Genomic DNA, 26737 nt, shown 5'->3' on the forward strand with positions numbered 1-26737 from the left:
TTTGTTAATTATTACGATACCCGGTCTTCTTTATCATGTATCTCCATGTTCCATAGGATTTTGTAATTCTCGTTTTCAAGTACTGCTGCGGGCTTATGTTTGTACCACTTGTCTGTGTGTTCGAGATGCAGTTGTTTGCATAATTCCCAGTGTGCCGCCCTTCCCACTTGGTCATGTCTGTTCTTATATTACTTTTGGGCCAGTTTGCTGTATCACTTACTATATCGTTTATCGTTTCGTCTCTTTGTCCGCAGAGTCTGCATTTGCTGTTTTCTTGTATTTTGTTGACCTTTTCTTTGATGTGGTTGGTTATTATATTGTGCTGCAGTTACTAGGATTCAGTTTTTCGGTTTACGTGTCCTTTTCGCGTCCATGTCCACGTGTTTTCGTTAATCTCATTTTTTGCCATTCTTATGAAATCTTCCGTGTAGTTGTTTCTCTTCCCGTTTTTCGTTTCTTGTTTTATCCTTTGTTTCTCTGTTTTCTGTTTTATTGGTTTTTTCCGTGTCTCTCGCTGCCATGATTATTCTTTGAGTATTTGGCATTATATATTTTTCTAGTTCTTTTTTTTTGTGTAAATCACACAGTTTTCTATGCAGACTAGTCCCCTCCCGCCGTCTTTCCTTTTCACATAAAGTCGGTCAACATCGTCCTTCAGATGTAGTGGGTTGAGCATGGTCATTAGTTACCTGGTCTTCTGATCGAGCTGTCTCAGTTCTTCTTTAGTCCACCCTATGAACGGTCCAGAGTATCTTACTAATGACACTGCCCATGTATTTATGCCTTTTATTAGGTTTCTGCTGTATAATTTATTTTCCACCAGTTTTACTTATTCTCCTGAGGTATTCCTTTCCAATCATCATCATCATCATCATCATCATCATCATCATCATCATCATTATTATTATTATTATTATTATTATTATTATTATTATTATTATTATTATTATTATGTGGAAATTCCATATGTAATATATTGTAATATGTAATATATTGATGTTGGCATTCTGTAGATGTTCAGTATAAATGGAGACGCTCTGATATTATTGTAGCTCTTTTGTTTAAATCTATCGATTTTTATATGTTATGTTATAAAATTGCGATTCAAAAATGAAAAATATATCAAGATGACTTGGGTGCATTAGCTTGAATCGGAATCGAAATAAAAACTTATGAAAAAATGTATACATATATAAACCCTGAGTTCCTTCAGCCATAATGGAAACCGAAACCAAAACCTATGACGAGTTTTTGATAAAATTATTTATAATTTATAAAAAAATAGATGATTTAAGTGCCATCAGCTATAGTCGAAACCGAAGCCAAAACTTATGAAGAATTTTTGGTAAAATCATTTATGACAAAAAATAGAACATAACAATCAAACGACCCTGATGTAAGAGTGACACGCAGGCGCTATCGTATTAATATATAGATTATTATTATTATTATTATTATTATTATTATTATTATTATTATTATTATTATTATTATTGGCTCACATGGAGCTTTCACACAAGTCAACACACGATCTGATTGGGCACCTGTGGTGTTCTCTGGAAGCTGAGTGACAAGTCTCCCCAGACGTCCAGCTCTCTCCACCTCCTTCGATAGCATTTGCAAATTAATTTGCATCATCGCAACAGCCGCTTACCATTGATTTCTTGCTGGTAGTGGCCATTGGTTTATACAGGAATTCCAAGGTCCCAGATCTCTTTGCTCTTGTCCAGCCGAGGTCTGGTTAGCGCTCGCTCCTCGGTCTTTCAGTCCTTCTGGACCCTTCTCGGCCCTTTGGTATCACTTTTTATTGGGGGGGGGCGGTGATGAAACAATCAGGGATTGCATGATGGGGGTGTAGATATGGAGCTTCGATGTTCTTCATTCGCTGTAACGCTTATTCGTTATATTGTCTTCTTGTATTATTCTCCGCATTCAAGGGTTTTCCTTAATAGTTCAGTCGTTTTCATTATCGTTAGTCGTTGTACTTTTGCAGTTATTCCTCTGGTTCCAATTTCTGACATTTTTTTTCTTAGCTTTTCGGAATTGTTCCTAGTGCTCCTACTATTATCGGTACTATTTTGATTTTTTTCATCATCCAAATCCCTTTTAACTCTCTGGCCAGCTCTGTGTATTTGCTTCGTTTCTCCTTTTCTTTCATACTCACCCTGTGGTCAGCTAGGACAGCAAAGTCTATGATTTGACAGGATTTTTCTTTCTTGTTAATTATTACGACATCTGGTTTTCTTGCTTGGATGGGTTTGTCCGTCTGTATGCCCATGTCCCATAGGATTTTGTGGTTCTCGTTTTCGAGTGCTGTTGCGGGTTTATGCTTGTACCATTTATCTATACGCTCAAAATGCAGTCGTTTGCACAATTCCCAGTGTACCACCCTCCCACCTTGGTCATGCCTGTTTTTGTATTCCGTTTGGGCCAGTTTGCTGCATTCACTTACTATATGGTTTATCGTCTCGTCTCTTTTTCCACAGAGTCTGCATTTGCTGTTTTCTTGTGTTTTATCGATCCTTGCTTTGATATGGTTGGTTCTTATCGAGTTATCTTGTGCTGTAGTTATTAGAGATTCAGTTTCTCGGTTTTTATGTCCTTTTCGCATTCATGTCCAGGTGTTTTCGTTATTCTCATCTTTTGTCATTCTTATGAATCTTCCGTGGAGTTGTTTCTCTTCCCATTTCTCTTTTCTCGTTTTGTCGTTTGTCTCTCTGTTTTCTGTTTTTTTTTCAGTGTCTCTCGCTGCCATAATTATCATTTCATTGTTTTGCATTATGTATTTTTCTAGTTCATTTTTTGTGTCCTTCACATAGTCTTCTATACAGATCAGTCCTCTCCCACCGTCTTTCCTTTTCACGTAGAGTTTGTCAATATCGTCCTTTGGGTGTAGTGCATTATGCATGGTCATGAGTTTCCTGGTTTTCTGGTCGAGTTATCTCAGTTCTTCTTTTGTCCACCCTATAAACGGTCCAGAGTATCTTACTAGTAATACTGCCCATGCATTTATACATTTTCTTAGGCTTCTGCTATATAATTTCGTTTCCAGGAGTTTTCTTGTTCTCCTGAGATATTCCTTTCTAATTTTCTCTTTCATTTCTGTTGCTCTGATGGTGTCCACTTCCAGAATTCCCAAGTATTTATAGTTGTCTTGTTCTTCTAGTGCCCTCATTTCTGTTTGCTTGGGTAGTTCCATGCCTTCTGTCGTTTCCAGTTCTCCCTTTCTTATAACTAGTTGTGCGCACTTTTTCATTCCAAATTCCATTTGGATATCTTGGCTGAAGATCCTGGTAGTGTTAATTAGTGTCTCTAGCTCCTTTTCGGTCCTTGCAAAAAGTTTCAGATCGTCCATGTACATCAGGTGGTTCATTTTTTCTTCTGTATTGGAGAACTTGTATCCAGCTTGGCACTTTCTCAGAATACTGTTCAAGGGCATCATGGCTATGATGAACACTAGTGGTGATAGTGAGTCTCCTTGGAAGATGCCTCTTTGTATGTTAATTTCTGTTATGTGTTGTTCATCAGCTGTCAATTCCAGTCTCCATGTTTTCATCGCATTTTCTATTATGTTGGTGATCCTGCTTGGTATTTTATACATTTTTAAGCATTTTATTATTCATGATTAGGGGATCCTGTCGTACGCTTTTTTGTAGTCGATCCATGCCATGGCTAAATTCTTTCTCCTCCTTTTTACCTTCTTTAGGATCTTTTGATCTATATATTACAGGTCATGTGTTCCTCTTTTTCTTTTTTGGCATCCTTTCTGCTCCTCGTGGATGAGTCCACGGTTATTCAGGGAGTGAAAGATTTGTTCCCTCAGTTGTGCTTTCAGTATCTTCCACATAGTTGGTAAGCACGTGATTTGCCTACAGTTGCTAAGGACGGTTCCTTTCTCCGTGTCCTTCTGTAGCAGTGTGGTTCTACCTTTTGTCATCCAGTCTGGTACGCTTGCTTCCTCTGTACATCTTCTCAGGTTTTGGACTAGTCTTTCGTGTAAGGTTGTGAATTTTTTGAACCAGTATGCACGTATCCCGTCGTGCCCTGGTGCTCTCCAGTTTGCCATTTTTCTTATGGTTTTCTTTAGGGTTTTCTTGCTGATTTCATTCACTGTTCCTTCTTCTATTTATTGTAACTCTTCTTTTATGTCTTTCAGCCATTCGGCATTTCTATTGTTATCTCGTCGCTCTTCCCATGTATTACTCCAGTAGAGTTTTGTTTCTGTCAGATTTGGTTGTTCTGTTTTTGTTTTTCCTCCGTTCACATTTTGGTAGAATTGGCTTTCATTAGTTTCAAATGTTCTGTTTTGTTTGCCTTGTTCAGATTTATATCTATATCGTCTCAATCTCGCTTCTTTTGCTTTTATTTTTTGGTCCAGTTCATCATGTTTCTTGTTTAGCCTCTCCCTGTCAGTTACATTTCCAATATTCCGTTTTCTCCACATTGCTTTCTTCCTGTTGACCATTTTTGTTTCGTTTTTATGTTTGCGTATTTGGGTTTCTAATGTTATTTCCCATCCAGGTTTTGTCGGCCCGCTTGTCCCCGGTTGTTTTTCTGATTTGAGTTCCATGCTTAACATTTTGGCGCCTGCATAAATCAGGTTGTTTAAGTCTGTGATTGTATTTGTTGGGATGTGTGGGAGGAGTTTGTCACCGTTCTCTGTTTCTGTGTTTAATTTCTTCTGCTCTTGGTTCCTTAACTATAGGAGCTTTGTTTTTCCTCGTTCATCAGCTATATTATTTTATTTATTTCATTTTCTTCATTCTCGGTTAGTTCTGTTTCATTGTTCTCGGTTTCCATATTTGTAGACTTCGTTCTTTGTTGGTCCTCGGCCTTTGGTGTTTTTACTTGTGGGGCGTCAACTTGTGGTGTTGCTCTACGTTCGGTTCCGTTGGGGGATGCTTCTTGTTCAGTTTCATCATTTATTTTTCGCTGAATTTCTGTTAGTTTTAGTTTAGAGAGCCAACCTTTCTTGAGTATCAGTCTTGCTTGGTCCGCAATTCTTTGTTCTGTCGCATGGAAGTCACTGGATAGGTCCCATAGTTCTTTCATTCGTTTCTGATAACGTCCATATCTATATTCAGGATGGCTTCTATAGTAGCATTCCATGACGAGTCTATTCTCTTTTGTTGTCCATTTCTTTCTTCGTTTTTTTTCCTTTTGATGGTTATCATGGCTGTGCTGTGTTTGTTCGGTATCATTTTGTTCCCTGAAATTAGAGGTTATACTTACCTGTTCAGCGTCCATGTTATTTGAGTTTCTGAAACTAGAAAGTTGTCCAACATTCGCAGAATGACGACCGCGTCCCCCATGCTGGCTACCGAAGGAGCATCTGCCAATCATGACACCCAGAACTTTCTTCTGGGTCCCATGGTTTGGATTATTTGTAATTGACGTTTTTCATGTTTTGGTGTTTGTGGCAACACCGAGCCAAGAATTGTTTTACCTGTGGCAACACCGAGCCAAGAATTGTTTTACCTGTGGTTCTGCTGCAGGGATAGTGTAAAGCTCCCATGTATACAAGAGACATCGTGCACTATCACACATACATATGGGACATGAGAACCCCCCCCAAAAAACAACAACTAAGTATTCTACTTAGTAAAAGTCGAATGTAATGCTCTGAAAGAGGGCGTTTGAAGATAGGTCTACCTTACACCATACTGCTTAGCCGCTGGAAATGTTGTATAGGAAAAGAGGAGGAAGGAAATTTTCTCCACCGCTTTGGAAGTTTCTACGTCAATATCTGTAAAAAGTCTGGTTTCTGTTATAAATTCGAACTAATATTTAACTAGATAATTCGCCTGTCGACCCTCTGGATATTGTTGCATTCATTTTTAGAGGATTTTTATTAAATTCGAATTGACAAACAGAATTATACGTTTATATCAAAACAAAGACTGTTTTCTAAAATGAATTCGAAGTAAAATTTGACTCTTTTTTTTTGTTTAAAAAAAGATATAAACTCATTCGGTTGAGACAATGGCATTCTGCACCTAATTTGGTTCACTAGAACGTCTCTTATGGCTAAATAGTCCAGTTTTAGATTGGCAGCTATGTTGGCAATTGCTGCAGGTAAAATTAGGTAGGCATAGTGGAGGTGGCAGGAGGTCTGTATCCTCTCTCATCTGTGGGTTCCTTTTTCTTCACATTGTCTTTCTCTCTTCTTTTCTGCTAATTTGATGTCGTCCTTGACCTTTTCTCGCCAGGCTGTGCGATCGGACGTACCCGACTTGCGGTCTTGTGGTTTAATGGCACAAGTCTTCAGGTCTCTGTTCCAAAGACGGGTTCACCATACAGGATGCCCTTTGAGATACGACTAGCTTCCAATCTACACACATGACCGAGCCAACACAAGCATCTCTGAGTTAGAATGGCAAACATGCTTGGTATGCCAGCCTGGGACAAGACAACTATGTTTGTGATTCTATCCTGGCACCAGATGCCTAAAAGACGTCTGAGGTTGCGCGTGTGGAAAGCATTCAGTCTTCTTTCTTGGTGTAAGTACAAAGTCAAGGACACACTACCATAAAGAAGGGTACTCAACACACATTATAATAGTCATTAAAATATTAACATGTAGAAAATGTTAGACAAATGAACCTGACGGATATTTTTTCGAAAATGCTCATGATAAAACCTCAAAATATGACATATTTCTATATAATACTTTTGTGTACAAAGTATAATAGTAATTAAAATAGGGGCAAATCTAATTTACTTTTTCTATAAAGATGTATATGGGTCTTTTGAAGGTGTTATTTATGTCTGTGTTGTGAAATACATCTACGACGACGTCTTCTTCCTTCAGAGAGGTACCGCAGATTTTATAAAAATATATTTGTCAACGTTTAAGATTATTTATTCAATGTTGTAGATTAAAAAAAAAAGAAGAAAACAAAACCGAAGTAATTCAATTTAATTTTCTTCAAGATAAGAAAAAAATATGTCTTTTTGTAGATACAAAACAAACTTATTCAGTAACTCTGTCGGCCATTTTGTTTTCATTTCTTATGTATTAAAAATGCAAGCAGGAAGAGAAAAAGTTTTCTCCTTAATATGATTATATTTTATTAATTCGTCTTAAAAGAAAGAGGGGGAAAGGAAGGAATATGTTTCCGACATTATCTTGATCAACGAATTCTTTTGCAGTGAAAAAATAACTCGCCGTTGTTGTTTGTACAACAGTCTACCAAATATAGTCGCCATTTCTATTACCGAACTAAGTTATATAGTAGAGATCGTACGCCAATTAGCAGCGATTATATTAGCTAGTGTGAATTTTGATGAGGGTAACTTTTAGTGCATGTCACGATATACTATATGCAAAAAAAACTGTACCTAGAGCCCGGTGGCGTTCCTATATATATAGTATACGGCATGCAGTATAAGGGAAATGTACCCCTCCAGTATTTAAGAAAATTCATTCACTTATCTGTCTTCATTGCCTTAAACGCGCGTGCGCACACAGACACACACACATATGTATATATTTAGAAATATTTATATACCCCCAGTTAGAGCTTTTTCCTATTAAGAGTATATAACCCCTAATTATAGCTTTTAGTTATAGCAACAAATAAATCTGTGTACACAAATATATGACTTTGTCGTGTCTGTAACCTTATATATATATATATATATATATATATATATATATATATATATATATATATATATAATTACCGTTTTATCTATTTAGTTACACATGTTTCGGTTACTGAATCGTATCAACGATCCAGTAATTTCATCAGACTTTACATTTTCTGTAAAATCTGAGGAAGTTACTGGATCGTTGATACAATTCCGTAACTGAAACATGTGTAACTAAGCAAATAAAAGGTAATAAAAATATATATATTTGCTCTGCAATAGTATTGAGCACTTTCTTCAGGTTCTTATTAATTACCATTTTTGCGATATATATATATATATATATATATATATATATATACATATTAAAAAATCAAACAAAATAAAACTGATAAATCATTAAAATTTACAATTTCTTGTAAAAAAAATAATATAATATTAATCTACGTTTTATTCCCTATATATATCCTCATTTTGACTTCTATCAGCGACTTAATTTGAGTTCGAAAGCTACTCCAAGCTTTGATCAGGTGGTCTTTATTCATGTCTTCCATTGCTCGGGCTATTGCTTCTATTAGGGAGGATTTGGTGTTATAGAGATGCTTACTAACTTCCTTTTTCAACGACGCCCCACACGTAATAATCCAAAGGATTAAGGAAGCTGAGTTAGGGGGGCATAAGTTTGATGTGACATTACCTCGACCATTCAAATCTGAGATTTATGGGATGATGATGAATCTTGTTGGAAGACGTTAGCTACATTGTCTATTCGAGGCTTAACAATGGTTTGAAGAGTCCCGACATAAGCATTTTCATTGACTTTAAGCCCCTGCAGAAAAAAAATGATGTGTCCTTCACTGCTAACAGCACCGAAAACCATCACTATTGCTGGAAACTTCCTTGGCCTTCGGATCAAGATCAAAGTGTAGTATCTGTTCCGGCAGATGCTGCACTTAGGATGGTTTGTGCCAGTCAATGGAGGGGAAGCCCTCTATACTGGGACAATTATTATTTTTGGTAACCAGAGTGCCCCCTTTTTGCCTACTTTTAGGGGAGCTGGTTTTTACCTCACATTTAAAACGGCCTTGTGCCTAATTTGCTCAGTGGGGGAGCAAATAAATACCATCTGTTCCGGCAGATACTGCACTTAAGATAATTTGTACCAGTCAATGGAGGGGAAACCCTCTATACTGGGACAATTATTATTTTTGGTAACCAGAGTGCCCCCTTTTTGCCTACTTTTAGGGGAGCTGGTTTTTACCTCACATTAAAAACAGCCTTGTGCCTAATTTGCTCAGTGGGGGAGCAAATAAATACCATCTGTTCCGGCAGATACTGCAAGCTATGGCTAGCAAAGACCAGATGTGGGGGCAACCCCACATGCCTGACCTTTAACCAGCTCCCATTTCCCACCTCTCGGGAGCTGGTCCCCTTTTTCCCTTCCCCCTCCCTTCACTCCTCACATTAAAAATCGGCCTTGTGCCTAATTTGCTCGGTGGGGGAGCAAATAAACACCATCTGTTCCGACAGATACTGCAAGCTATGACTAGCTATTACTAGCAAAGACCAGATGTGGGGGCAACCCCACATGCCTGACCATTAACCAGCTCCCATTTCCCACCTCTCGGGAGCTGGTCCCCTTTTTCCCTTCCCCCTCCCTTCACTCCTCACATTAAAAATTGGCCTTGTGCCTAATTTGCTCGGTGGGGGAGCAAATAAATACCATCTGTTCCGACAGATACTGCAAGCTATGACTAGCTATGACTAGCAAAGACCAGATGTGGGGGCAACCCCACATGTCTGACCTTTAACCAGCTCCCATTTCCTGCCTCTCGGGAGCTGGTCCCCTTTTCCCCTTCCCCCTCCCTTCACTCCTCACATTAAAAATCGGCCTTGTGCCTAATTTGCTCGGTGGGGGAGCAAATAAATACCATCTGTTCCGACAGATACTGCAAGCAAAGACCATATGTGGGGGCGACCCCACATTTAAGACCTTGGTCAATGTAGGGGCAACCCTTCATACTAATTGTCACTATCCAGCTCCCCTACTCCCCGGGGAGTTGGTCCCCATTTCCCCTTCACTCCTCACTTTAAAAATCGGCCTTGTGCCTAATTTGCTCAGTGGGGGAGCAAATAAATACCTCAAAGTGTAATATCTGTTCTTCAGATGCTACACTTCAATTTCTTGTTCTCTGTCAGTGGAGGAGAAATCCTTGACGACTGAGACAATTTTTATTTATGTTCCTTTTCTCCACATTAAAAAACGACTCTAGTGTATAACTCTTTCCCGTGGGGAGGCATTGTAAATAGGAGCAGTTAACAGAAAGCGCTACCAAGAATAAGGAGAGAGAGGGAGAATGATTTCGTTCTACAGCAAGACAATTGTAGCATCATTGCAACATCCACGTGTCAAAACTCATGAAAGAATAGATGGCTAAATTGATTATGACTACTTTGGAATGGCCTGCAAAACGCCCAGATCTAAATTTAATAGAAAATATTTGGGAAATGTTAGCGCAACTTGTCTATGATGGACCTGAAATAACGAAAGAGGCTCAACTATGGGAACGAATACTAGATGTAAAAAAAAAATAGACACACGTAGAGATGTAATTGTGCATATGTTTGATCATTATGAAGAGAGATTGATAAACATTATTGAGAAGAAATGTGATATTACAGACTATTAACAGTTTTTCAACGATGTCCGAAAAATAATGTCGCGTGTATTTTGTAAAAAATGATGAAAATTAAATATTTTTCCTTACCTAATCGATTTTCTTCCATTTTTATTACAGGTATTGTCTTTATATGTTTATGCTATACTATTGAAGGAATTTCGTCACTCTATGTTACTCGGAAAGTCGAATACTAAAGTGTCCAAAAAATATTGCCGGCATCTGTATATATATATATATATATATATATATATATATATATATATATATATATATATATATATATATATATATATATGTACCAAGGTAAAAGTATTCAGAAGGGAAACTCGTGAATTAATAACGAGGTTATAAAGAGTGCTAAATAAGAAAAGAGAAAGGTATATAATTTTTATTCATATAGACAAACATTACATAGCCGCTACACTGACATGCTAATGTTTCAGACGAGTGGTCAGTCAAGACTAAAAGGTTTTTGTTAGGCGACTCAATAAAGATTTGCTTTGCCTGACGAAGACATTTTGGTCCGGGTCGACAAAGTTTATATATATATATATATATATATATATATATATATATATATATATATATATATATATATATATATACACACACACACACACACACATATATATATATATATATATATATATATATATATATATATATATATATATATATATATATATGTGTGTGTGTGTGTGTGTGTGTGTGTGTGTGTATGTATGTATGTATGTATGTGTGTGTGTACGTTTCATTGAAGAGCAGAGACAACTCCTGTTTGTTTCTCTTACAATCCATTTTTTTTTGACGAGCTTGTTTCCAAACATTCTGGTCGAGTGTAAAAAAAAAATTTCCATATTCGCAATCGTTTTCGACCTGTATAAGTCGTCCTCAGGCGAGTGATGAAAAGATAATAAAAAATAAGGTAATGAATTGAATGGAAACACGATTAAAGTCGTTTAAAATCGTTTAAATCACTTAAAAGCATTTAAGTATGACATCCGCTTCGTATTGTGCTTTAGTAATGGTTGGATTTTTAAAAGCCCCATTGTGTCTCCAAAAATTACACATACATTAGCATGACTCGAACGAGCATCACTCGTCGACTAACATGTAACCTATCTTCCCCGAATAGCTCCATTTTTGAGAACCTTACAACAAACAAGCTACAATAAATGAGTAGAAAGTCACTATTGAAGGAAGATGTGTCAACATACTCATTGCACTGATAAGGAAGGTTTTCGATTCAATCGTCAGCTGTTCATGGACCACAATGGCCAATAATGTGAACACCTTCGATATCTAGCTGGCTTTTTAATTCGTTTACAGTATTTTGATGTATGAAACTTGTTTTCCTTTATATAATAAATGTTATATAATAAATATATATATATATATATATATATAAATGAAAACTTAAAGTTAAATTCCGTAAATTAAAAGATATTGCGAGACATTTTATTTCTCAACAAGCAATATAAATTTTAAAGATTATTCCTTAATCTATGAATTTTTAAAAAATGGCTTATCTCATCCATGGCAAAATTTATGATCACTTTTGCATTTTATTTTTCTAAAAACATTTCATCTGATCTTTTGCAGCTGACCCTGATATAACAACGTTGTATTTTCTTTTTAAATAAATAGAAAATAGGGAGTTTTAGTAGTAATATCAACACGCAAAAATATAGGAGTATATATATATATATATATATATATATATATTTATATATATATATATATATATATATATATATAGTAAGTATATATATATATAGTAAGTTATAAAATACATATGGCTAACTATATATATATATATATATATACTTACTATATATATATACATATATATATATAGTAAGTATATATATATATATATATAGTAAGTTATAAAATACATATGGCTAACTATCTCTACCTACGTACTGAGTACTTTTGAAGTAAATACTTAAAGTTTACGCTTAAATTTATATTTTCGTATATCAATTTTATGTGAGCAAATGAAGTTGTTATATATATATATGTATATACATCTATATATGTATATATATACATATATGTATATATATACATATATATGTATATATCTCCATATGTGTATATATATATATATATATATATATATATATATATATATATATATATATATATATATATTATAAATACACCAAGCCTCCAAGGAAAAGAAAAAGAAACAGAAAACAACAACAATCGCTCCTGATGATAATCGGATGAACCGATAGAAAACGCTTTAGAAGAATATGGTTGAACAACAACTTTTGGCGTCATTTTATATAACATGCCAGCTGAAATTAAAAAGACCGCTTTGCAAATGGAAAAGATATCCAGGAAGATCGGAAAAAAGATATCTCTGTCGTGTTCAATCAGACTTGGTTGAATAATAATATGCTGCCAATATCTATCTATCTATCTATCAATCAATCTCTCTCTCTCTCTCTCTCTCTCTCTCTATATATATATATATATTGCTCACCTTTACTTTTTCTTTGTAGACTGCCCCCTTGGATGGGAGACATATACTCACTGGTGTTACCAGTTCAATTATTTTCCAACGCGAACATATCTCGACGCTGATTCATCTTGTCAGGTAATGCTAGAATTATCTCTCCCTCTCTCTGTCTTCCTCTCTCTGTCTTTATTTACCTATCTCTCTCTCTCTATCTATTTACATATACCAGTCTTTCAATATGTGTGTGTGTTTTTTTTATCAATTTTCTTATCAGTTTGTTCAAGCTGGAGATGGGATATCCTACCGGGTGCCAGACATTCACTTGCTATCTCACATAGTCGAAACCAGAGATCTTTTCCAGATTCTAACCGTTACTCTCAGTGCTATAGTTTGAATCCTCTTGCACTTGTTTAACCAGGTATATTTGCCAGGTAGTTTTTGAAATTGTTTTTTATGAGTCCAGTTGCTACTATATTTACAGAAATGATAGAGATTTTCGTAAGATTCCAGTTTTTTTCATGTTCATATGATTCCAGTTTCTTTTAATTTTCGTAAGATTCCAGTTTCTTTTAATTTTCGTAAGATTCCAGTTTCTTTTCATTTCCTAAGATTCCAGTTTTTTTCATGTTCATAAGATTCCAGTTTCTTTTCATTTTCGTAAGATTCCAGTTTCTTTAATTTTCGTAAGATTCCTGTTTCTTTTCATTTCGTAAGATTCCAGTTTTTTTCATTTTCATAAGATTCCAGTTTCTTTTCATTTTCGTAAGATTCCGATTTCCTTTAATTTTCGTAAGATTCCAGTTTCTTTTCATTTCGTAAGATTCCAGTTTCCTTTAATTTTCGTAAGATTCAAGTTTTTTTCATGTTCATAAGATTCCAGTTTGTTTTCATTTTCGTAAGATTCCAGTTTCCTTTCATTTTCGTAAGATTCCAGTTTCTTTTCATATCGTAAGATTCCAGTTTGTTTTCATTTTCGTAAGATTCCAGTTTCTTTCATTTTCGTAAGATTCCAGTTTGTTTTCATTTTCGTAAGATTCCAGTTTGTTTTCATTTCGTAAGATTTCAGTTTCTTTCATTTTCGTAAGATTCCAGTTTGTTTTCATTTTCGTAAGATTCCAGTTTGTTCATGTTCATAAGATTCCAGTTTCTTTTCATTTCGTAAGATTTCAGTTTCTTTCATTTTCGTAAGATTCCAGTTTGTTTTCATTTTCGTAAGATTCCAGTTTCTTTCATTTTTATAAGATTCCAGTTTGTTTTCATTTTCGTAAGATTCCAGTTTCTTTCATTTCGTAAGATTCCAGTTTGTTTTCATTTTCGTAAGATTCAAGTTTGTTTTCATTTTCGTAAGATTCCAGTTTGTTTTCATTTCGTAAGATTCCAGTTTGTTTTCATTTTCGTAAGATTCCAGTTTCTTTTCATTTTCGTAAGATTCCAGTTTCTTTTCATTTTCGTAAGATTCCAGTTTGTTTTTATTTCGTAAGATTCCAGTTTCTTTCATTTCGTAAGATTCCAGTTTGTTTTCATTTTCGTAAGATTCCAGTTTCTTTTCATATCGTAAGATTCCAGTTTCTTTTCATTTTCGTAAGATTCCAGTTTGTTTTCATTTTCGTAAGATTCAAGTTTCTTTTCATTTTCGTAAGATTCCAGTTTGTTTTCATTTCGTAAGATTCCAGTTTGTATTCATTTTCGTAAGATTCCTTTTTTTTTTAATTTTCGTAAGATTCCAGTTTCTTTTCATTTTCGTAAGATTCCAGTTTGTTTTCATTTCGTAAGATTCCAGTTTCTTTTCATTTTCGTAAGATTCCAGTTTGTTTTCATTTTCGTAAGATTCCAGTTTCTATTCATTTTCGTAAGATTTCAGTTTGTTTTCATTTTCGTAAGATTCCAGTTTCTTTTCATTTTCGTAAGATTCCAGTTTCTTTTCATTTTCGTAAGATTCCAGTTTGTTTTCATTTCGTAAGATTCCAGTTTGTTTTAATTTTCGTAAGATTCCAGTTTCTTTTCATTTTCGATAGATTCCAGTTTGTTTTCATTTTCGTAAGATTCCAGTTTGTTTTCATTTTCGTAAGATTCCAGTTTCTATTCATTTTCGTAAGATTCCAGTTTCTTTCATTTCGTAAGATTCCAGTTTCTTTTCATTTTCGTAAGATTCCAGTTTCTTTTCATTTTCGTAAGATTCCAGTTTCTTTTCATTTTCGTAAGATTCCAGTTTGTTTTCATTTCGTAAGATTCCAGTTTGTTTTCATTTTCGTAAGATTCCAGTTTGTTTTCATTTTCGTAAGATTCCAGTTTCTTTTCATTTTCGAAAGATTCCAGTTTCTTTTCATTTTCGTAAGATTCCAGTTTGTTTTCATTTTCGTAAGATTCCAGTTTGTTTTCATTTTCGTAAGATTCCAGTTTGTTTTCATTTTCGTAAGATTCCAGTTTGTTTTCATTTTCGTAAGATTCCAGTTTGTTTTCATTTTCGTAAGATTCCAGTTTGTTTTCATTTTCGTAAGATTCCAGTTTGTTTTCATTTCGTAAGATTCCAGTTTCTTTTCATTTTCGTAAGATTCCAGTTTCTTTTTATTTTCGTAAGATTCCAGTTTCTTTTCATTTTCGGTAGATTCCAGTTTGTTTTCATTTCGTAAGATTCCAGTTTCTTTCATTTTCGTAAGATTCCAGTTTGTTTTCATTTTCGTAAGATTCCAGTTTGTTTTCATTTTCGTAAGATTCCAGTTTGTTTTCATTTTCGTAAGATTGCAGTTTGTTTTCATTTTCGTAAGATTCCAGTTTGTTTTCATTTTCGTAAGATTCCAGTTTCTTTCATTTCGTAAGATTCCAGTTTGTTTTCATTTTCGTAAGATTCCAGTTTCTTTTCATTTTCGTAAGATTCCAGTTTGTTTTGATTTTCGTAAGATTCCAGTTTGTTTTCATTTTCGTAAGATTCCAGTTTGTTTTCATTTCGTAAGATTCCAGTTTCTTTTCATTTTCGTAAGATTCCAGTTTCTTTTCATTTTCGTAAGGTTCCAGTTTGTTTTCATTTCGTAAGATTCCAGTTTCTTTCATTTCGTAAGATTCAAGTTTGTTTTCATTTTCGTAAGATTCCAGTTTCTTTTCATTTCGTAAGATTCCAGTTTCTTTTGATTTTCGTAAGATTCCAGTTTGTTTTCATTTTCGTAAGGTTCCAGTTTGTTTTCATTTCGTAAGATTCCAGTTTCTTTCATTTCGTAAGATTCCAGTTTGTTTTCATTTTCGTAAGATTCCAGTTTGTTTTCATTTTCGTAAGATTCCAGTTTCTTTTCATTTTCGTAAGATTCCAGTTTGTTTTCATTTTCGTAAGATTCCAGTTTGTTTTCATTTTTGTAAGATTCCAGCTTGTTTTCATTTTCGTAAGATTCCAGTTTGTTTTCATTTTCGTAAGATTCCAGTTTCTTTTCATTTTCGTAAGATTCCAGTTTGTTTTCATTTTCGTAAGATTCCAGTTTCTTTTAATTTTCGTAAGATTCCAGCTTGTTTTCATTTTCGTAAGATTCCAGTTTCTTTTCATTTTCGTAAGATTCCCGTTTGTTTTCATTTTCGTAAGATTCCAGTTTGTTTTCATTTTCGTAAGATTCCAGCTTGTTTTCATTTTCGTAAGATTCCAGTTTCTTTTCATTTCGTAAGATTCCAGTTTGTTTTCATTTTTGTAAGATTCCAGTTTCTTTTCATTTTCGTAAGATTCTAGTTTGTTTTCATTTTCGTAAGATTCCAGTGTGTTTTCATTTCGTTAGATTCCAGTTTCTTTTCAGTTCGTAAGATTCCAGTCTCTTTTCATTTCGTAAGATTCCAGTTTCTTTTCATTTTCGTAAGATTCCAGTTTCTTTTCATTTTCGTTAGATTCCAGTTTCTTTTCAGTTCGTAAGATTTCAGTTTCTTTTCATTTTCGTAAGATTCCAGTTTGTATTCATTCTCGTAAGATTTCAGTTTCTTTTTATTTCGTAAGATTCCAGTTTCCTTTATTTTCATAAGATTCCAGTTTGTTTTCATTTTCGTAAGATTCCAGTTTCTTTCATTTCGTAAGATTCCAGTTTGTTTTCATTTTCGTAAGATTCCAGTTTGTTTTCATTTCGTAAGATTCCAGTTTGTTTTCATTTTCGTAAGATTCCAGTTTGTTTTCATTTTCGTAAGATTCCAGTTTGTTTTCATTTTCGTAAGATTCCAGTTTCTTTTCATTTTCGTAAGATTCCAGTTTGTTTTCATTTTCGTAAGATTCCAGTTTGTTTTCATTTTCGTAAGATTCCAGTTTGTTTTCATTTCGTAAGATTCCAGTTTCTTTTCATTTTCGTAAGATTCCAGTTTCTTTTCATTTTCGTAAGATTCCAGTTTCTTTTCATTTTCGTAAGATTCCAGTTTGTTTTCATTTCGTAAGATTCCAGTTTCTTTCATTTTCGTAAGATTCCAGTTTGTTTTCATTTTCGTAAGATTCCAGTTTGTTTTGATTTTCGTAAGATTCCAGTTTGTTTTCATTTTCGTAAGATTCCAGTTTGTTTTCATTTTCGTAAGATTCCAGTTTGTTTTCATTTTCGTAAGATTCCAGTTTCTTTCATTTCGTAAGATTCCAGTTTGTTTCATGTTCATAAAATTTCAGTTTCTTTTCATTTCGTAAGATTTCAGTTTGTTTCATTTTCATAAGATTCCAGTTTCTTTTCATTTCGTAAGATTCCAGTTTCTTTTCATTTTCGTAAGATTCCAGTTTCTTTTCATTTTCGTAAGATTCCAGTTTCTTTTCATATCGTAAGATTCCAGTTTCTTTCATTTCCGTAAGATTCTAGTTTCTTTTGATTTTCGTAAGATTCCAGTTTGTTTTCATTTTCGTAAGATTCCAGTTTCTTTTCATTTTCGTAAGATTCCAGTTTCTTTTCATTTCGTAAGATTCCAGTTTCTTTTCATGTTCGTAAGATTCCAGTATCTTTTCATTTTCGTAAGATTCCAGTTTCTTTTGATTTTCGTAAGATTCCAGTTTCTTTTCATTTTCGTAAGATACCAGTTTCTTTTCATTTTCGTAAGATTCCAGTTTCTTTTCATTTTCTTAAGATTCCAGTTTGTTTTCATTTTCGTAAGATTCCAGTTTGTTTTCATTTTTGTAAGATTCCAGCTTGTTTTCATTTTCGTAAGATTCCAGTTTGTTTTCATTTTCGTAAGATTCCATTTTCTTTTCATTTTCGTAAGATTCCAGTGTGTTTTCATTTCGTTAGATTCCAGTTTCTTTTCAGTTCGTAAGATTCCAGTCTCTTTTCATTTCGTAAGATTCCAGTTTCTTTTCATTTTCGTAAGATTCCAGTTTCTTTTCATTTCGTTAGATTCCAGTTTCTTTTCATTTCGTAAGATTTCAGTTTCTTTTCATTTTCGTAAGATTCCAGTTTGTTTTCATTCTCGTAAGATTTCAGTTTCTTTTTATTTCGTAAGATTCCAGTTTCTTTCATTTTCATAAGATTCCAGTTTGTTTTCATTTTCGTAAGATTCCAGTTTCTTTCATTTCGTAAGATTCCAGTTTGTTTTCATTTTCGTAAGATTCCAGTTTGTTTTCATTTCGTAAGATTCCAGTTTGTTTTCATTTTCGTAAGATTCCAGTTTCTTTTCATTTTCGTAAGATTCCAGTTTGTTTTCATTTTCGTAAGATTCCAGTTTCTTTTCATTTTCGTAAGATTCCAGTTTGTTTTCATTTTCGTAAGATTCCAGTTTGTTTTCATTTTCGTAAGATTCCAGTTTGTTTTCATTTCGTAAGATTCCAGTTTCTTTTCATTTTCGTAAGATTCCAGTTTCTTTTCATTTTCGTAAGATTCCAGTTTCTTTTCATTTTCGTAAGATTCCAGTTTGTTTTCATTTCGTAAGATTCCAGTTTCTTTCATTTTCGTAAGATTCCAGTTTGTTTTCATTTTCGTAAGATTCCAGTTTGTTTTGATTTTCGTAAGATTCCAGTTTGTTTTCATTTTCGTAAGATTCCAGTTTGTTTTCATTTTCGTAAGATTCCAGTTTGTTTTCATTTTCGTAAGATTCCAGTTTCTTTCATTTCGTAAGATTCCAGTTTGTTTCATGTTCATAAAATTTCAGTTTCTTTTCATTTCGTAAGATTTCAGTTTGTTTCATTTTCATAAGATTCCAGTTTCTTTTCATTTCGTAAGATTCCAGTTTCTTTTCATTTTCGTAAGATTCCAGTTTCTTTTCATTTTCGTAAGATTCCAGTTTCTTTTCATATCGTAAGATTCCAGTTTCTTTCATTTCCGTAAGATTCTAGTTTCTTTTCATTTTCGTAAGATTCCAGTTTGTTTTCATTTTCGTAAGATTCCAGTTTCTTTTCATTTTCGTAAGATTCCAGTTTGTTTTCATTTCGTAAGATTCCAGTTTCTTTTCATGTTCGTAAGATTCCAGTATCTTTTCATTTTCGTAAGATTCCAGTTTCTTTTCATTTTCGTAAGATTCCAGTTTCTTTTCATTTTCGTAAGATTCCAGTTTCTTTTAATTTTCGTAAGATTCCAGTTTCTTTTCATTTTCTTAAGATTCCAGTTTGTTTTCATTTTCGTAAGATTCCAGTTTGTTTTCATTTTTGTAAGATTCCAGCTTGTTTTCATTTTCGTAAGATTCCAGTTTGTTTTCATTTTCGTAAGATTCCATTTTCTTTTCATTTTCGTAAGATTCCAGTTTGTTTTCATTTTCGTAAGATTCCAGTTTCTTTTAATTTTCGTAAGATTCCAGCTTGTTTTCATTTTCGTAAGATTCCAGTTTCTTTTCATTTTCGTAAGATTCCAGTTTGTTTTCATTTTCGTAAGATTCCAGTTTGTTTTCATTTTCGTAAGATTCCAGCTTGTTTTCATTTTCGTAAGATTCCAGTTTCTTTTCATTTCGTAAGATTCTAGTTTGTTTTCATTTTTGTAAGATTCCAGCTTGTTTTCATTTTCGTAAGATTCCAGTTTGTTTTCATTTTCGTAAGATTCCAGTGTGTTTTCATTTCGTTAGATTCCAGTTTCTTTTCAGTTCGTAAGATTCCAGTTTCTTTTCATTTCGTAAGATTCCAGTTTCTTTTCATGTTCGTAAAATTCCAGTTTCTTTTCATTTTCGTTAGATTCCAGTTTCTTTTCAGTTCGTAAGATTTCAGTTTCTTTTCATTTTCGTAAGATTCCAGTTTGTTTTCATTCTCGTAAGATTTCAGTCTCTTTTTATTTCGTAAGATTCCAGTTTCTTTCATTTTCATAAGATTCCAGTTTGTTTTCATTTTCGTAAGATTCCAGTTTCTTTCATTTCGTAAGATTCCAGTTTGTTTTCATTTTCGTAAGATTCCAGTTTCTTTTAATTTTCGTTAGATTCCAGTTTGTTTTCATTTCGTAAGATTCCAGTTTCTTTTCATTTTCGTAAGATTCCAGTTTGTTTTCATTTCGTAAGATTCCAGTTTGTTTTCATTTTCGTAAGATTCCAGTTTCTTTTCATTTTCGTAAGATTCCAGTTTCTTTTCATTTTCGTAAGATTCCAGTTTGTTTTCATTTCGTAAGATTCCAGTTTGTTTTCATTTTCGTAAGATTCCAGTTTCTTTTCATTTTCGTAAGATTCCAGTTTGTTTTCATTTTCGTAAGATTCCAGTTTGTTTTCATTTTCGTAAGATTCCAGTTTCTATTCATTTTCGTAAGATTCCAGTTTCTTTCATTTCGTAAGATTCCAGTTTCTTTTCATTTTCGTAAGATTCCAGTTTCTTTTCATTTTCGTAAGATTCCAGTTTGTTTTCATTTTCGTAAGATTCCAGTTTGTTTTCATTTTCGTAAGATTCCAGTTTGTTTTCATTTTCGTAAGATTCCAGTTTCTTTTCATTTTCGTAAGATTCCAGTTTGTTTTCATTTCGTAAGATTCCAGTTTCTTTTCATTTTCGTAAGATTCCAGTTTGTTTTCATTTTCGTAAGATTCCAGTTTCTTTTCATTTTCGTAAGATTCCAGTTTCTTTTCATTTTCGTAAGATTCCAGTTTGTTTTCATTTCGTAAGATTCCAGTTTGTTTTCATTTTCGTAAGATTCCAGTTTCTTTTCATTTTCGTAAGATTCCAGTTTGTTTTCATTTTCGTAAGATTCCAGTTTCTTTCATTTTCGTAAGATTCCAGTTTGTTTTCATTTTCGTAAGATTCCAGTTTGTTTTCATTTTCGTAAGATTCCAGTTTGTTTTCATTTTCGTAAGATTCCAGTTTGTTTTCATTTTCGTAAGATTCCAGTTTCTTTCATTTCGTAAGATTCCAGTTTGTTTTCATTTTCGTAAGATTCCAGTTTCTTTTCATTTTCGTAAGATTCCAGTTTGTTTTGATTTTCGTAAGATTCCAGTTTGTTTTCATTTTCGTAAGATTCCAGTTTGTTTTCATTTCGTAAGATTCCAGTTTCTTTTCATTTTCGTAAGATTCCAGTTTCTTTTCATTTTCGTAAGGTTCCAGTTTGTTTTCATTTCGTAAGATTCCAGTTTCTTTCATTTCGTAAGATTCCAGTTTGTTTTCATTTTCGTAAGATTCCAGTTTCTTTTCATTTCGTAAGATTCCAGTTTTATTTCATTTTCGTAAGATTCCAGTTTGTTTTCATTTTCGTAAGGTTCCAGTTTGTTTTCATTTCGTAAGATTCCAGTTTCTTTCATTTCGTAAGATTCCAGTTTGTTTTCATTTTCGTAAGATTCCAGTTTCTTTTCATTTTCGTAAGATTCCAGTTTGTTTTCATTTTCGTAAGATTCCAGTTTCTTTTAATTTTCGTAAGATTCCAGCTTGTTTTCATTTTCGTAAGATTCCAGTTTCTTTTCATTTTCGTAAGATTCCAGTTTCTTTTCATTTTCGTAAGATTCCAGTTTGTTTTCATTTTCGTAAGATTCAAGCTTGTTTTCATTTTCGTAAGATTCCAGTTTCTTTTCATTTCGTAAGATTCCAGTTTGTTTTCATTTTTGTAAGATTCCAGCTTGTTTTCATTTTCGTAAGATTCCAGTTTGTTTTCATTTTCGTAAGATTCCAGTGTGTTTTCATTTCGTTAGATTCCAGTTTCTTTTCAGTTCGTAAGATTCCAGTTTCTTTTCATTTCGTAAGATTCCAGTTTCTTTTCATTTTCTTAAGATTCCAGTTTCTTTTCATTTTCGTTAGATTCCAGTTTCTTTTCAGTTCGTAAGATTTCAGTTTCTTTTCATTTTCGTAAGATTCTAGTTTCTTTTAATTTTCGTAAGATTCTAGTTTCTTTTAATTTTCGTAAGATTCCAGTTTCTTTTCATTTTCGTAAGATTCCAGTTTGTTTTCATTTTCGTAAGATTCCAGTTTGTTTTCATTTCGTAAGATTCCAGTTTCTTTCATTTCGTAAGATTCCAGTTTGTTTTCATTTTCGTAAGATTCCAGTTTGTTTTCATTTTCGTAAGATTCCAGTTTGTTTTCATTTTCGCAAGATTCCAGTTTGTTTTCATTTTCGTAAGATTCCAGTTTCTTTCATTTCGTAAGATTCCAGTTTGTTTTCATTTCGTAAGATTCCAGTTTCTTTTCATTTTCGTAAGATTCCAGTTTGTTTTCATTTTCGTAAGATTCCAGTTTCTTTTCATTTTCGTAAGATTCCAGTTTCTTTTCATTTTCGTTAGATTCCAGTTTGTTTTCATTTCGTAAGATTCCAGTTTGTTTTCATTTTCGTAAGATTCCAGTTTGTTTTCATTTTCGTAAGATTCCAGTTTCTATTCATTTTCGTAAGATTCCAGTTTGTTTTCATTTTCGTAAGATTCCAGTTTCTTTCATTTCGTAAGATTCCAGTTTCTTTTCATTTTCGTAAGATTCCAGTTTCTTTTCATTTTCGTAAGATTCCAGTTTGTTTTCATTTTCGTAAGATTCCAGTTTGTTTTCATTTTTGTAAGATTCCAGCTTGTTTTCATTTTCGTAAGTTTCCAGTTTGTTTTAATTTCGTAAGATTCCAGTTTGTTTCATTTTCATAAGATTCCAGTTTTTTCTCATTTCGTAAGATTCCAGTTTGTTTCATGTTCATAAAATTTCAGTTTCTTTTCATTTCGTAAGATTTCAGTTTGTTTCATTTTCGTAAGATTCCAGTTTCTTTTCATTTCGTAAGATTCCAGTTTCTTTTCATTTTCGTAAGATTCCAGTTTCTTTTCATTTTCGTAAGATTCCAGTTTCTTTTCATATCGTAAGATTCCAGTTTCTTTCTTTTCATTTCGTAAGATTTCAGTTTCTTTTCATTTTCGTAAGATTCCAGTTTCTTTTCATTTTCGTAAGATTCCAGTTTCTTTTCATATCGTAAGATTCCAGTTTCTTTTCATTTTCTTAAGATTCCAGTTTGTTTTCATTTTCGTAAGATTCCAGTTTGTTTTCATTTCGTAAGATTCCAGTTTGGTTTCATGTTCATAAAATTTCAGTTTCTTTTCATTTCGTAAGATTTCAGTTTGTTTCATTTTCATAAGATTCCAGTTTCTTTTCATTTCGTAAGATTCCAGTTTCTTTTCATTTTCGTAAGATTCCAGTTTCTTTTCATTTTCGTAAGATTCCAGTTTCTTTTCATATCGTAAGATTTCAGTGTCTTTTCATTTTCGTAAGATTCCAGTTTCTTTTCATTTTCGTAAGATTTCAGTTTCTTTTCATTTCGTAAGATTCCAGTTTCTTTTCATTTTCGTAAGATTCCAGTTTCTTTTCATTTTCGTAAGATTCCAGTTTGTTTTCATTTTCGTAAGATTCCAGCTTGTTTTCATTTTCGTAAGATTCCAGTTTCTTTTCATTTCGTAAGATTCCAGTTTGTTTTCATTTTTGTAAGATTCCAGCTTGTTTTCATTTTCGTAAGATTCCAGTTTGTTTTCATTTTCGTAAGATTCCAGTGTGTTTTCATTTCGTTAGATTCCAGTTTCTTTTCAGTTCGTAAGATTCCAGTTTCTTTTCATTTCGTAAGATTCCAGTTTCTTTTCATTTTCGTAAGATTCCAGTTTCTTTTCATTTTCGTTAGATTCCAGTTTCTTTTCAGTTCGTAAGATTTCAGTTTCTTTTCATTTTCGTAAGATTCCAGTTTGTTTTCATTCTCGTAAGATTTCAGTTTCTTTTTATTTCGTAAGATTCCAGTTTGTTTTCATTTTCATAAGATTCCAGTTTGTTTTCATTTTCGTAAGATTCCAGTTTCTTTCATTTCGTAAGATTCCAGTTTGTTTTCATTTTCGTAAGATTCCAGTGTCTTTTAATTTTCGTAAGATTCCAGTTTGTTTTCATTTAGTAAGATTCCAGTTTCTTTTCATTTTCGTAAGATTCCAGTTTCTTTTAATTTTCGTAAGATTCCAGTTTGTTTTCATTTTCGTAAGATTCTAGTTTCTTTTAATTTTCGTAAGATTCTAGTTTCTTTTAATTTTCGTAAGATTCCAGTTTCTTTTCATTTTCGTAAGATTCCAGTTTGTTTTCATTTTCGTAAGATTCCAGTTTGTTTTCATTTCGTAAGATTCCAGTTTCTTTCATTTCGTAAGATTCCAGTTTGTTTTCATTTTCGTAAGATTCCAGTTTGTTTTCATTTTCGTAAGATTCCAGTTTGTTTTCATTTTCGTAAGATTCCAGTTTGTTTTCATTTTCGTAAGATTCCAGTTTCTTTCATTTCGTAAGATTCCAGTTTGTTTTCATTTCGTAAGATTCCAGTTTCTTTTCATTTTCGTAAGATTCCAGTTTGTTTTCATTTTCGTAAGATTCCAGTTTCTTTTCATTTTCGTAAGATTCCAGTTTCTTTTCATTTTCGTAAGATTCCAGTTTGTTTTCATTTCGTAAGATTCCAGTTTGTTTTCATTTTCGTAAGATTCCAGTTTCTTTTCATTTTCGTAAGATTCCAGTTTCTATTAATTTTCGTAAGATTCCAGTTTCTTGTAATTTTCGTAAGATTCCAGTTTCTTTCATTTCGTAAGATTCCAGTTTCTTTTCATTTTCGTAAGATTCCAGTTTCTTTTCATTTTCGTAAGATTCCAGTTTGTTTTCATTTTCGTAAGATTCCAGTTTTTTTTCATTTTTGTAAGATTCCAGCTTGTTTTCATTTTCGTAAGATTCCAGTTTGTTTTAATTTCGTAAGATTCCAGTTTGTTTCATTTTCATAAGATTCCAGTTTTTTCTCATTTCGTAAGATTCCAGTTTGTTTCATGTTCATAAAATTTCAGTTTCTTTTCATTTCGTAAGATTTCAGTTTTTTCATTTTCATAAGATTCCAGTTTCTTTTCATTTCGTAAGATTCCAGTTTCTTTTCATTTTCGTAAGATTCCAGTTTCTTTTCATTTTCGTAAGATTCCAGTTTCTTTTCATATCGTAAGATTCCAGTTTCTTTCATTTCCGTAAGATTCTAGTTTCTTTTCATTTTCGTAAGATTCCAGTTTGTTTTCATTTTCGTAAGATTCCAGTTTCTTTTCATTTTCGTAAGATTCCAGTTTTTTTTCATTTCGTAAGATTCCAGTTTCTTTTCATGTTCGTAAGATTCCAGTATCTTTTCATTTTCGTAAGATTCCAGTTTCTTTTCATTTTCGTAAGATTCCAGTTTGTTTTCATTTTCGTAAGATTCCAGTTTCTTTTCATTTTCGTAAGATTCCAGTTTCTTTTCATTTTCTTAAGATTCCAGTTTGTTTTCATTTTCGTAAGATTCCAGTTTGTTTTCATTTCGTAAGATTCCAGTTTGGTTTCATTTTCGTAAGATTTCAGTGTCTTTTCATTTTCGTAAGATTCCAGTTTCTTTCATTTTCGTAAGATTCCTGTTTCTTTTCATTTTCGTAAGATTCCAGTTTGTTTTCATTTTCGTAAGATTCCAGTTTCTTTTCATTTTCGTAAGATTCCAGTTTGTTTTCATTTTCGTAAGATTCCAGTTTGTTTTCATTTTCGTAAGATTCCAGTTTGTTTTCATTTCGTAAGATTCCAGTTTGTTTCATGTTCATAAGATTCCAGTTTGTTTTCATTTCGTAAGATTCCAGTTTCTTTCATTTTCGTAAGATTCCAGTTTCTTTTCATTTTCGTAAGATTCCAGTTGCTTTTAATTTTCGTAAGATTCCAGTTTGTTTTCATTTTCGTAAGATTCCAGTTTCTTTTCATTTTCGTAAGATTCCAGTTTCTATTCATTTTCGTAAGATTCCAGTCTGTTTTCATTTTCGTAAGATTCCAGTTTCTTTTCATTTTCGTAAGATTCCAGTTTCTTTTAATTTTCGTAAGATTCCAGTTTCTTTTCATTTTCGTAAGATTCCAGTTTCTTTTACTATTCGTAAAATTCCAGTTTCTTTTAATATCGTAAGATTCCAGTTTCTTTCATTTTCGTAAGATTTCAGTTTCTTTCATTTTCGTAAGATTCCAGTTTCTATTCATTTTCGTAAGATTCCAGTTTGTTTTCATTTTCGTAAGATTCCTGTTTCTTTCTATTTTCGTAAGATTCCAGTTTCTTTTCATTTTCGTAAGATTCCAGTTTGTTTTCATTTTCGTAAGATTCCAGTTTCTTTTCATTTTCGTAAGATTCCAGTTTCTTTTCATTTTCGTAAGATTCGAGTTTGTTTTCATTTCGTAAGATTCCAGTTTCTTTTTATTTTCGTAAGATTCCAGTTTCTTTTAATTTTCGTAAGATTCCAGTTTGTTTTCATTTCGTAAGATTCCAGTTTCTTTTCATTTTCGTAAGATTCCAGTTTCTTTTCATTTTCGTAAGATTCCAGTTTGTTTTCATTTTCGTAAGATTTCAGTTTGTTTTCATTTTCGTAAGATTCCAGTTTGTTTTCATTCTCGTAAGATTTCAGTTTCTTTTCATTTCGTAAGATTCCAGTTTGTTTCATTTTCATAAGATTCCAGTTTCTTTTCATTTCGTAAGATTCCAGTTTCTTTTCATTTTCGTAAGATTCCAGTTTCTGTTCATATCGTAAGATTCCAGTTTCTTTAATTTTCATAAGATTCCAGTTTTTTTTCATTTTCGTAAGATTCCAGTTTCTTTCATTTCGTAAGATTCCAGTTTGTTTTCATTTTCGTAAGATTCCAGTTTCTTTTAATTTTCGTAAGATTCCAGTGTGTTTT

The 26737-nt window shown here is 32.7% G+C and overlaps 1 protein-coding gene across 1 annotated transcript in view; it reads left to right on the forward strand.

Annotated features, from left to right (window-relative positions):
• Window positions 1-26737, forward strand: part of LOC145259605 (snaclec aspercetin subunit alpha-like) — a 100163-nt gene that overhangs the window by 18736 nt on the left and 54690 nt on the right. Inside the window, exon 3 of the mRNA XM_080117261.1 lies at window positions 12788-12882. Within this exon, the coding sequence (XP_079973387.1) occupies window positions 12788-12882 (95 nt within the window). The remainder of the gene's footprint in view (window positions 1-12787; window positions 12883-26737) is intronic.

The sequence above is a fragment of the Euprymna scolopes genome, chromosome 35, assembly GCF_053919585.1.
Source record: "Euprymna scolopes isolate OS-2025 chromosome 35, ASM5391958v1, whole genome shotgun sequence".
NCBI classification, from domain to species: Eukaryota; Metazoa; Mollusca; class Cephalopoda; order Sepiida; family Sepiolidae; genus Euprymna; species Euprymna scolopes.